Source organism: Equus caballus, chromosome 26 (genome assembly GCF_041296265.1).
Source record: "Equus caballus isolate H_3958 breed thoroughbred chromosome 26, TB-T2T, whole genome shotgun sequence".
NCBI classification, from domain to species: Eukaryota; Metazoa; Chordata; class Mammalia; order Perissodactyla; family Equidae; genus Equus; species Equus caballus.
This window is the reverse complement of record NC_091709.1, coordinates 46,915,984-46,928,215: the sequence shown is the minus strand read 5'-3', so window position 1 is coordinate 46,928,215 and position 12,232 is coordinate 46,915,984. Positions and strand designations below refer to the sequence as shown.

The 12,232-nt window shown below is 53.6% G+C and overlaps 1 protein-coding gene across 2 annotated transcripts; it reads left to right on the top strand.

The window, feature by feature from the left end:
* The first annotated feature begins 1,778 nt into the window (after positions 1-1,778).
* Positions 1,779-11,682, top strand: SUMO3 (small ubiquitin like modifier 3). 2 transcript variants are annotated; one of them, XM_023630296.2, is made up of 4 exons: positions 1,779-2,194; positions 7,633-7,761; positions 8,639-8,710; positions 10,299-11,682. In XM_023630296.2, the coding sequence occupies exons 1-4, from the start codon at positions 2,174-2,176 to the stop codon at positions 10,389-10,391; spliced, it is 315 nt and encodes a 104-aa protein (XP_023486064.1). In that variant the 5' UTR covers positions 1,779-2,173; the 3' UTR covers positions 10,392-11,682. The 2 variants fall into 2 exon arrangements, with proteins under 2 accessions (XP_023486064.1, XP_023486063.1); XM_023630295.2 differs by lacking the exon at positions 8,639-8,710.
* Positions 11,683-12,232: the final 550 nt, after the last annotated feature.

Here is a 12,232-nt window from a genome sequence, read left to right as displayed (position 1 = left end):
ACGACGGATGATGGGTACAAACACTGCCCACCAGAGCCAACAATCTTGTGGGGGTGCTGGTTCTGATCCCCCTTGTCCATCTCTGTCCTGGAAGGCTCTGGTTCCTGGAGGCTCCCCTCTCCTAGGAGCACAGCTAGAGCTGACCGTTCTACCTGGAGAGCCTTTCACCAAGATGAGTCACGGTCCTGATTCCAGGATAAAAGAGACCTTGGACCTGACTGACATAGGAGGTTCGCTCTGACCACACCTTTCATGGAGAGACGTCATCAACCTGTGACATGGCAGCCCAATTTTGGGGAGCCCCCTTCTCCTCTAGCCAAGAAATTGGATTTTTAAGAGTCAAAGATGGTTTGTGAAATTAAAGTCCATGAAAACTTGGCTCCATGGCTTTGTGATTTTAACAGGAAATGAGGGGAACCTGGTCGGCTGGGCCTTACTCAGACGGGATGCGAACTGTTCAGCCTCTTAGGTTCAAATCCAGACCCTGCTATTTCCTGGCTGCACGACTCTGTGCTGTCCGTCTTCCCCCAAACCTTCGTTCCCTAATTGACAAAACAGGGATCATGAGGGTCCTTGCTCCAGAGTATTGTGAGGCTGGAGTGGGATGATGAAAGCTTGGCAGCACATCTGGTCCACCCTCAGCGTTAGATAAATTTCAGCTGTCACTGTTCCACTTCATCTGAGGGCCTGAGGATTATGAGAGGGAGGACAAGAAGAGCCAGGGCCTTTCAAGGATGCATGCCTCAAGCACTGAAAGGATGTCCCGACTAAGGCCCCCGTTCTCTAGCATGTTCCCCGTGGCCGCCTGAGTACCCGTCTTGGGGGGGTTTCACCCTGGCTTAGCCCAGACAGGCAGGAGAGCACACTGGTCAAGCTCACTGATCAACTGCTTGTGCTCGAATCCCAGCTGCACCACTTACCAACGCTGGGACCTCAGGCATGTAATTGAAGCTCTGAGTGCCTCAACTTCCTCACCTGCAGAACGGGTTATTTCGAGGACTAGGTGTAGAGCCCTGGCACCTGGTGCAGTATGCACTCCTGAAACGTTAGCAAAACGGTCACAAGAGGGCCTCCTGCACCCCTCCCGCCATCTTCCCCAGGGGCTCAGCTTCCAATGGCCAGGTTCAGAAGGCCCAACGGGACTAGAAAAGGGGAGAAAAGGAAGCCACAGAGAGTGAAGCCTGGCTAAGCTTGGAGCGAGAAGTTGACAGAGAGCCATTCCACATCCCTGATCCGTCTTAGGTCTCTGTCCCCCTGCAGCTCTGGATGAAGGACTCAGACTTAGAAGTGTGTGTGCCTGCGAAAGGAACAAATGCAATGTGTCCTCAGCGCACGGAGCCCATGGGGCTCAGCATTGAACTGCTTTCCTCCTCCACCCCACAGGTCTTCATGCCCTGACGTTTGGCTCCTGCTCCTCCGTGAAGGTGAAGAGAGCCTTTTCAAGGGTTGCCTCTCAAGGTACCACTCACTCACCCAGGTCCCCTTTGGCCACTGGAGATGGTTCTCCAGACTGGCCTTATTTTCTTTTTTTCCTCTGACACAGGGAAGAACGGGGTGCGCCCGCGCTTGGTGGGCTGAGCTACAGTGGGCGCGGAACCAGGTCGGTGGACTAGGGCACTGAGGAGGCGGACAGGCTCTTCTCAGGTCCGGAGATAAGGCACCAGTCCTGGTCCCTGACCCCACAACTGCCCCAGCCTGATGGCCTCGACTCTCGGAGCGCCCCCCGCGCTGCCCAGAGCTCCCCCCAGGCCCCTGTGTGACCCCCTGGGAACCTAGCTGTGCTGAACGCCACCCAGGGCCTTCGGTGCTCTAGCGCCCCCAGGTCTCCGTGCGCCCCGGTGCCCCGTGCACCCCCAGGTCCCAGTGCGCCCCCGCTGCTGTGCGCACCGGAGCGTCTGGACGGCCGGGATCGCGCCGGCCCCGCCCCGTGACGCATTTCCAACGGTCTGGAACTTCAGCCCGGCTGGGCGCGCGCCCGACGCCCAGGGGCGCGCGCATCGTGCACGCGCACAACCACGTGACCCCGCGCCGGCCAACCGGCGCGCCGGGATTTGGGGGGCAAAGCGCGGCCCCGCGAGCAGTTGCGGCGGGAGAGCGGCGGGCCGAGAGCGAGACTCGCCCGCTCCGGCGCTACCTGCTTCCCCGCCGCCGCCTCCCGCCGCCGCGCGCAGCCATGTCCGAGGAGAAGCCCAAGGTAAGGACCAAAGGGCGCGGGCCGGTCCCCAGGCTCGGCCCCCCGCCCGCGCCGCCACCGCTCGCGTACCAGGCGCCTTCCGCCGCCCCGCGCGGCCTCCGGGACCCAGGAGAGCGGCGCCGGCGGGGCCTCCCGCTCCCCCTACCCTTCGCTCCCCTCCCCCTGCGCCGCGCCGCTCGGCTCCCCTCCCCCCGCCCGGCGGCGCCCTGCCCCGCCCAGGCTCCGCCCCCGCCTGCCCCGGCCCCACCCCGCCCTCCGCCCAGGCTCCGCCCTCCGCCCAGGCTCCGCCCTCCGCCCAGGCTCCGCCCTCCGCCCAGGCTCCGCCCCCGCCTGCCCCGGCCCCACCCCGCCCTCCGCCCAGGCTCCGCCCCCGCCTCCCCGGCCCCACCCCGCCCTCCGCCCAGGCTCCGCCCCCGTAAGGCTCCGCCTCCGTTTGCTCGGGCCCCGCCCCTGGCTAGGCCCCGCCCTGCCCCCGGCTAGGCCCCGCCCCGCCCCCGGGAGCCGCGCCCGAGACGGAATGGGGACGCGCGCGGTCTGGGGTGGGACCGACGCGGCGCTCCGAGGGCTGGGCGGCCGGGGTGGGGGGGCGCCGGTAGCCCAGAACCCCCTCGCAGGGAACCTCTCCTTCGCCGAGATGCCCCGCCACCACGGCCCTCTCCCCGCCGGCACCCGCCGACTCCGAGAACCCTGCGGCATCTGGACCCTCCCGCCCCGGGAGCCCTTGCCCGGGTCCCCCCACCCTCACCCGCGCTCGGACCCCGGAGTGCGGGGATCTCGGACGCTGCCACCTCCTTCGCGGAGAAACGGTCCCCCGTTCCCCGCCGCTACCCCACTCCCGGGCGTCCCCTAGCCTTGACGTAACCCCACAACGCCCCCTTCGCCTGGAACCCCGCGTCCCTATTTTCTCTCCGGGCCGCCCTCCCTCAGGACCTCCTCCCTCGCCGAGACCCTCCCCTACTGCAGCCCCTCACGTTGGGACCGCGGACGCGAGTCGGGCCCTGGCCGTGTCTGCCGAGGCGTGTCGACGCGGCCCCCTCCCCAGTCCTCACTGCGGAGCGCGGAGAGGGCGCAGGCTGGGGACAGGCGGCGAGGCCTCCTGACTGTCCGCCTGGAAAGTCCCGCCGCGGCGCCCTCGGGTGCGCACCCACCGGTGGTTCCGCCCCTCCCCATCGCGGTCGTCAGGTGTGCGCCCACCCCTCCCCATCACTGTCCTCAGATGTGCGGCCCCCCCAAATCACTGTCGTCAGGTGTGCACCCACCAGTCCCCATTGCTTTCTCAGGTGTGCACCCACCCCACCTCGTCTCCTGGGGATTTTCGCCCACCCCTCCCCGTGGTGCCTTCTGCTGTGCTCCACGCGTCCCCATTTGGCTCTCCCGTGTGCTCTTTTCACTCCGAAGCATTGGCTCTCACTCCTTGGGGAGGTCCACGGTTGTAACTGTTCTTATTAAAAACCAGTTCCTGAAGCTTTTCATCTGCACTGGAGGGTCTATTTTTTGACGGGGTGGCAGATCTGCTGTTGAGTTGAATGCTTTGCACAAAGGCTTCCTCTGATGCCAGCCTGGTGCTGGAGATTGCCCCCCTCTGCAGCTGAGACTGGGGCCCGGCGCTGACCCAGCGCGCAGGCGAGGCCGAGCTGTGGTTGGGATGGACCCGAATGGAGCCCATGGTCTCGGAGCCCATGGTCAGGAGGGAGACTGGAAGCCTGCACTCCCCTGCGGTGCTTTGAGAAAAGGTCACACTCCAGGAAAGCCTCCAGATGCAGTTGGAGCCGCCGTGGCTCTTTACATTTTGGTGCTAACTCAGCTTTTTATACCACTTCTCCTAGGCCAAATATAAATGCCTTTCTTTGTTTTTCTAGGTGGCTTCCTCTTATTAAATTTTAGATACAGTGAAATATATATAATACTCATTTCTTCAGTGTGTTTAAACTTAATTCTCCCACATCTTCAACATCTTTGGTCCAATTCAGTTGAATTAACTTTTTTAGCTACTTTCAAGACGACCAAAGGTTGTGCCTCACATGCCTCGTTCTTGCCTACCACGCCCTCGCTGCCTGCTGAGTCGCTCGCTCCTGGCTCCAGGAGCTGCTCTCTACCCTGGGCCCTGAGAGGAGCGGGTAGGGGGTGCACCCCCAGGCTATCATCGGGCTGGAAAGAAAACCTTGTGGTTTGGTTGGGAAGACAGTTTCTGCCTCCTCTGGACAGCCGAGGAAGGGGACTGACTGTAGTGAATTGCGGTCATTGTTTTCAGGGTTTCTTTCTTTCCTTTTACTCCTTGTTTATTAGGAATTCACCAGGGGTCAGGGACAGGCCATTGGTTCTTGGTTTCCCTCCGTTAGAGGGGAGAGGCGCCTGGGGCCTTCCCTGCCTGCACTAGTGTGCCGAGGGGGCTGGAGCCCATGGCCCTGTGAGCCCCTCCTGCCGCTGCCTCTGCCCAGTCTGCAGCCCCTGCCCTGGGCTTCTGCTTGTTATGTGTCCTGGTCCCTGCATCTGTGTGTTTTGAACACACCCATATCTTTTCATTAAAAAGCAGATGCATCCTCTCTCTACCTGCCAAAGAATGATGTTGGATCCTCCTTGACACCACATACCAAAATCAACTCGAAATGGATCAAGGACCTAAACGTAAGACGTAAAAGAGTAATAGTCTTAGAAGAAAACATGGACAGAAGCTTCACGGCATGGGATTTGGTAAAGATTTCTTAAATATGACACCAGAGGTGACAAAAAAATAGACAAATTGGACTTCATGAAAATTTAAAAATTTTGTGCATCAAAAGACACTATGAACAGAATCAAAAGCAGCCACAGAAGGGAGAAGATATTTGCAAGTCACATGCCTGATAAGGGGTTAATATCCAGAATATAGAGAACTCCTACAACTCAACAACAACAGAAAAACAAGCAAACCAATTCAAAACTAGGCAGAGGACTTTAGACCTTTTTCCAAAGAAAACGTGTAAGGGCCAAAAGGAACACGAAAAGATGCTCAACATCAGTAATCATTAGGGAAGCGCAGTTCACAACTGCAGTGAGGCACCACCTCACATCTGTGGGAATGGCTACTATCCAAAAAACAGAAAAGCACTGGTGAGGATGGGGAACTCTTGTTGTTGTCCCACTGTTCGTGGGAATGTAACATGGTACAGCTGCTGTGGAAAACAGTACGGAGTTTCCTCAAAAAATTAAACCTAGAACCACCATGTGACCCAGCGGTTCCATTCTGGGTATTTATCCAAAGGAACCGGAAGCAGAGTCTCAAGGCGACGTCTGCGCAGCCGTGTTCATCACAGCGCTACTCGCAACAGCTAAAGCACGGAACCAACGCAGGTGTCCACTGACGCACGAATGGGTAAACGAACCGTGGTCCATCCGTACAATGGAATGTGTATGATTCAGCTTTAAAAAGGAGTGAAATTCTGACACGCACTATGACGTGGAGGAACCTAGAGAACACGGTACTGAGTGAAATAAGCCAGTCACAAGAGGACAAATACTGTATGATTCCACTTACATGAGGTTCCTAGAATCATCATATTCACACAGACAGAAAGTAGGTGGTGGGTGCCAGGGGCCGGGGGCGGGGATGGGGAGTTTGTGTTTGATGGGGACAGGGTTTCAGTTTTACTAGGTGGGAAGAGTTCTGGAGATGGATGATGATCATGGTTGTACCACATTGTGAATATATTTAATACCACTGAAAATGGTTAAAATGATAAATTTTATGTTACTTGTATTTTAACACAATAAAAACATTGAAAAACAATCATCTCTAAATGCATTGTGACACTGTGGTTTGGCTCCTGGAACAGAAAAAGGACATTAGTGGAAAAACTGGTGAAATACCAAAATAGCGTGGGGTTCCGTTGCTAGTGATGTGCCAGTGTTGGCCTCTTAGGTGTGACAGGTGTATCACAGGTGTGTGCTATGTTAACATAAGGGGTAACCGGGCCAGGGTGTACAGGAGCACTCTCCATCTCTGTTTTGCAACTTTTCTGTGAACGTAAAATTAGTTCAAAATGAAATCTTTATTTGGAAAAAAAAAAAGCAAATGCATCCTTTGTCTCTGGGGTGGGGACCCCAGCTCCATCCTGTCCTCAGGTCACCAGGTGCCCCTTTTTGCATTGCCTGGTTCTCCCCACATTAGAGTCCGCGGTCTGAAAAGGGAAGGCCCAGCTGGTGCCTGGCTGCAGTGGGGGGTAAGGGTCGCCCCAGGATGTCCACCTTCAGCCCCATTGCTTGAGTCTTGCCTCCTGGGGCCACTTCTTGGCCACTTGGAGCTCTGGACAGAGCACGCCCACTCGGGATCTCTGGGAGCCACAGCATGGATGTGGCCTCAGGGACACCCTGGTCCCCTCTGTGAATGAGGCTTCACAGGGGCACAGGGAGGGGACCCAGGGCCCAGCCCCCCGCAGGGGAGAAAAGGGGCAGGGACACAGAGGGAGCGCGGAATCCTCCCGGAGCTCAGCACTCAGCACCAAGGGTAGGCGGCTCCTTCAGCCACAGGACAGATGACCACACGACAGGTGACCCCATGACAGATGACGCCCAGGAAGAGATGGGAGTGTCAGTGGGAGGACATGCGAAAGACACGTGATTTCCATCACAACCTACTTTCAGATGGACTCGGATCAGCTTCATGGTTTTGTTCAGAAATAAATGGCTCCTAGTCCCACGCAGTGCAGGTAAGGGAGGCCCTGGCCCTTTGGGGCAGGACCACCGGGTGTTGTGCTCGGGTCACAGGCCTCACTCAGCCTGGGCCTCCCTGCTGGACATAGATTTCCTGCGTCACTGCCCGTTGTATGTCCTGGGGACAAGGAGCCCCAGTTATGTAATTGTTTCGGAGCTTTGAGTATATCGTGAGTCACGTGAAGGTAAAATACCCTGAATGACTCCCCTTGAGGTCGCCTGACTGAAACTAGAAGCTGCTTGAGGGCCGCGGCCCCCGCAAGGTTGTCATGAGTGCCAGGAGGGGAAAGCTCAGCGAGCTGGGCCTCCTGGCACCACTGCACCTGCTGTAGTTTCCTCTGTCCTAAAGGTTTTTGTTTTACTTTACTAGTCCTATGTAATCATAGATAAGCTACGAGTATGTGTTTTTCCTGGTTTTGTGAGAGTAACCTTATAAAAGATGGATTTCTCTCAGTTTTGTTCTAGATTTGTGAAGCAAATTTTTTCTTTGAATTAACAATCTGTGAAAACTCTGTAGATTTGCATTGCATTTCCTTACATGTGGATGCTTAACAAGTAGAAGTTAAAAATAAATTCTGTGTAAAAATAAAACAACTGCATGAGTGACTGGGAGTGCTGGAGAATTTTAAGACTTAGGTTGGTTTTAATGACTTAAAAAAAACCCCAGCAATTACCTAAAGACTTGCCCTTTAAAATGGTGGTTATTTTGAGACATGGCGTTGAGGCCCCGTTTCACATCTCTTTTGCAGGAGGGAGTGAAGACAGAGAATGACCACATCAACCTGAAGGTGGCCGGGCAGGACGGCTCCGTGGTCCAGTTCAAAATCAAGAGACACACCCCACTGAGCAAGCTGATGAAGGCGTACTGCGAGAGGCAGGTGCGCCGGGCCCTGGGAGCGGCCCCCAAGGCTGAGCAGGGACTCCTTTAACTTAGATTAGCAGTGACTTAATGTCACCAAGTGTCCAGGCTGTTCAGAGTTCCATTGTCCTGGAAGCATCTGTGTGCACGTGTGTCAGTGCACTTGCACGTCTGTGTGCATGTGTGCATCGGGGGTGTGTGTGCACTCCTGCGTGTGTCTGTGCACGTCTGCGTCAGTGTGCGTGTGCTCGCGTGTGTGTCCCTTGTCCACTGGCCGGTCCCCTGTCTCGTTCTCTTTGCTGTTTCTGCCCTTTTTCTTTATGTTTTTTGAGTAGGGCTTCAGGGGGGAGCAGAGATGCGTGTTTTAATTCTGTCTGTCCTGTTCAGTGAAATCAGAACTGCTCTTGAAAAGGACATGTTTCTGCACCTTGACCATGTCCCCATTCCCGGGATGCAGAAAGGCTGCATGGGCTCCTTTTCGGATGCAAAGTGCCCTCCTGCTGCCTTTCTCAGGGCCAGAATCTTTGGGACTGCTTCCTAGTTTCATGCAGTCTGCTTATCACATGCCTCATTGTCACCTGACCTGTTTCTCTCTGAGAATTTTTTAAAGGGTAGGAAATGGTGGTGCCGACAGCGTAGAAATTCTGCTTGGCTTCTGGAGGGAAGTGAGAGGGGTGGCTGAGGGCAAGGGACCAGGGGCTGGAAGATGTTGGAACAGTGGTGTCTGAAAGTATTGGTGTTGGAGCAGCACATGAAATAGATTGTAGGCCCACTGGTGAGTTTTTATAATTAACCTCATAAATCTGTATATTCAGAATTCTGATATAAATATTTGGGTTTTTTTGGATTAATGTGTTATCTGGAAATATTTAATGATAATTGCTTTTTCTTTTCAGGGCTTGTCAATGAGACAGATTAGATTCAGGTTTGATGGGCAACCAATTAATGAAACAGATACCCCAGCACAGGTATGAGCGCCGGCTTTGTGCACACTCGAGGCTGCCTCTGATTTGCAGTGACCATTTGGAATACTCTTATTTGAGAGTTACTGATTGGTGCTCATATAGCATACCTTATATTTTCCTAATGGGTTTAATTATTAGATTATTTAATTTTGAAGTTCAGTTTTTCAAATGTGAAAAATGCACTTTGTCAGAAATTATCCTCCGTGTCAGGAGGGTGGAGCAGGAGGGCCGGGTGCTCAGCAGAGGCGGTCCAGGCTCACAGACAAGGGTGTGGGACAGACGCAGTTCCCATCCACCTGTAGTCTGAACACTGAATTTGCAACGTTAGTCAATTTGTAGCTAAATTACTGGCTTGATTCTCATGCTCTTTAAGCACTTATGCATGGGGGTGTGGGCGGAAAGGAGAATGCACACACATGGTTGTCAGTCAGCAGTTTTTCTTAAGCATGTGCCCACCACACACGCAAATCCGCAGGCATCGGTCCCTTGTGTGGTGGTGCATCCCACTGTGGTGAGAGCATCTGGACTTGGAAATAGACGGCTGAGCTTCCAGCGGCAGCTCTAGTCATCTGTCAGTGGGGTGACTTTGATCGAGAGCCCCTGGATCTCTTGGAGTCTCAGTCTTGTCTGACTGTAAAGCAGAGATGATATGTTTTTTCTCCTTTACAAAGTTGTGAGAATTGATTGTTTTGTGTGAAAGGGCTGCAGATCAAGAGATTTTACACCTGCCCACTTTAGGAACTCCTCCACTGCTGAGACAGTGTCGGCCCTGGGAGGATTCCTGGGTAGGGCTTGCCCTGGGCGGTGCGGGGAGCTTGCTGGCTTTAGGAGCCCAGCTATCCCTCCAGCCTGTCACTCTGGCTACCGCCCAGGCAGTGTCTGCAGCAGGAGAGGGTCCTTGCCAGCCCAGACGGTACTTCTCTGCATTTCTGAGAACCATTACTGCCTCTGGCCTTGGTTAGTCTCTGTATGAAATTGGCAAAAGCTTCCTTTTGTTCAGAGAATGACAAAGATCAGGGAGATATTCGCGTGCCTGCTGTGTGAGAAAGAGAGAAGCAGGCGGGAGGTGTTCGCACTGTCTCCGCCCTGGTTGTGAGGGAGCGGGCAGGGGAGCCAGCAGTGGATCCCTTATGCTGGTGGATCCTTTGTGATTTCGTTTGCTCTGGATTTCACAAGCGTGGTCCACTGCACTTGTTAGAAAGTGCATGGCCCCTGCTGGTCCCTAGGATTCAGTGCTGCTCATGGGATATTTCTAATGGAATCTGACTTCGTGTAATTTTCAGTAAAAATTTTAGACACTTGTTTATTTTTTTAATGAGACTCAGTTTTTCTCTCTGTTAGTTAAAGTCCTTAACTTAGGATGTTCTTGTGTGAGTTTGTTAGGGAAAGCGTGGTGAATGAGTAGGGCTTATTGAAATCCAAACCTAAGCCGCTTTGCCTGCGCGTCACCCGTGAGGGCAGCACGGAGTGCGTCAGGCGGCGCTCTGGCCCAGGGAACAGCTCAGTGAGCTCGGGAGTCGGTTGTGCATCATGGTGAGAAAACTAACAGCTTCCCCCTCTCTCGCTGTGCCCGTCACAACGACCCTGCCAGCTGGAGATGGAGGACGAAGACACCATTGACGTGTTCCAGCAGCAGACAGGGGGCTCGAGGGAGACCAGCTGCCTCTCGGGGTGCAGCCTCTAGAGGGACCATCCCCACGTGACGCCGTCCTTGCATTTGCTATTGAATAGTGAACACGTGACCATGCCAATCACAAAGGAGTCTGCAGAAGCCCAGGACCTCCACCAGGATTACTTCCCGCTCTGACGTACTGCGAGCGCAACTCCGTTCTGCAGGGATGAAGCCACCGCCAAAGGCGGGCCAATCTCAGTTGTCATCTTTGTTTAGGCAAAATGAGTTGCAAGGTTTTGGGGTTTATTTTTGCTTTCATTTTTGTTTTTTCCCCCTCTCCTATAAGATGTCCCCCACACTCGTGGCCTGAATGTCTACTTTGAGTCCAGAGGGGGATCTTGTCCAGGTATTGATCCCCTCCCCACCCCCACTGCTTATTCCAATCATGTAGAGAACTCCACCACCACAATGGAGGTGCTTCCGTTGGACAAGTTTTGGGGGCATGGTGGAGATGGGAGACAAACTTTCACTTACTATTTCTTGTAGGTACAGGTTTTTTTAAATGCTAAATATTGCAAATTTAAGTTTTGTCAGAATATGGTAAAGTTGAAGGGAAGATACTGGAGTGCTTCTTAAAAGGTAAAAAGTCCTTCAGTAACATGGGCCTGGGCGCCCTGCTCCTTAAGCATCCCTTGGGTGGGTCAGGGGCCCAGGACCCATCACCTACTGCCCAGTGCCTAGGAGATGCTGCATGGGCAAAGTGTGGCACAGTGCAAATTGGCTTTTCTTCACATAGAACAAAGTAATCCCCACATTGCTCACTTGGTAATAGTGCCATGGCCTCAGATTTCTTCTAGTATTTGCTTCTAATGAATAATTATGGTCTATATATAAACACATAAGATTACGTATTGCTGAATTTGCAGTTACGTTTTTGTGTAAAAGAGCTACTTCAAAGTAGCAAATGAAGCCCGTGGACAGATGACTTCATGCTCTTCTCATGGACTCGTGCGGCGCCGCCTTCCAAGTAGGTATGGAGTTTATGCGTTAGTATGTGATTTCAGTTCTGTGAAACATTTTGGGATCTGTACCAATTAAACTTTGATAGTTCTGCTGTTCTTCTGTATGGACCCACTGCTGCCTGATGGCCTTCTCTGCCTTGTGTAGTCACCTGGACAGTGTGACCACGACCGTCACCTCTTGCTTGCCTGAAATTTTGCTGAAGATGTTCTCATTTCGTTTGTGTTTTGCTGTTGGGGTGTGGGCAGGTCGTCTGCTGGCTCTGTTGTGTTTATTCACCAATTTATACATTATTTGTTGTCCTTTACTACTGTAAACAGTAAATATAGTTTGGTATTCTGTCTCTTGGCTTATATTAAATACTACATTTGGAGGTTGAGGCATACTGTCACAATTCAGTATTTGCAGTGACCATTCAGTGATGCCACACAGGCTCATTTAAAAGCTAGTTGCTGAAAAGTAAGTATTCCCCTGCTGGCTCCCCTCCGCACCCCTGGCAGATCACCCTTGCTGGGCCCAGCGTGCTCCTCCCACAGTGCAGCCTCTCACTCCTCACCGAGCTCTCGCGGCTCTTGGCTGAGCTGACCCAGCATCATGACCACCCTTTTCCTCTCCTGGACATGTGTAAAGAGAGGGTACATTTTAGAGGCAGGTGAATCTGGACAGTAGTGTAGGCCTCTCAGTTTTCTGGTGTTTGACTATAACACTGTTTTCCTTTGTACAGTCAACAGCCTGCTCACTTACCTGCTTTGAAACTGAAGAGAACTGACACTAATTTGACTGAGAATTTCCTAGTGTACTATGCTGTGGCAAAACTAGGGTTGAAAATGACTGAGCTGTTTTAGTTGGTCCATCAGGTGAGGTGAGCACACATTGAAAGATGAAGGGCAGCT

Coding starts and splice junctions, on each gene's coding strand:
- SUMO3 (XM_023630296.2), top strand. CDS start 2,174: ATGTCCGAGGAGAAGCCCAAG. Junction 2,195..7,632: donor TGTCCGAGGAGAAGCCCAAG/GTAAGGACCAAA, acceptor TCTCTTTTGCAG/GAGGGAGTGAAGACAGAGAA. Junction 7,762..8,638: donor AGGCGTACTGCGAGAGGCAG/GTGCGCCGGGCC, acceptor TTTTCTTTTCAG/GGCTTGTCAATGAGACAGAT.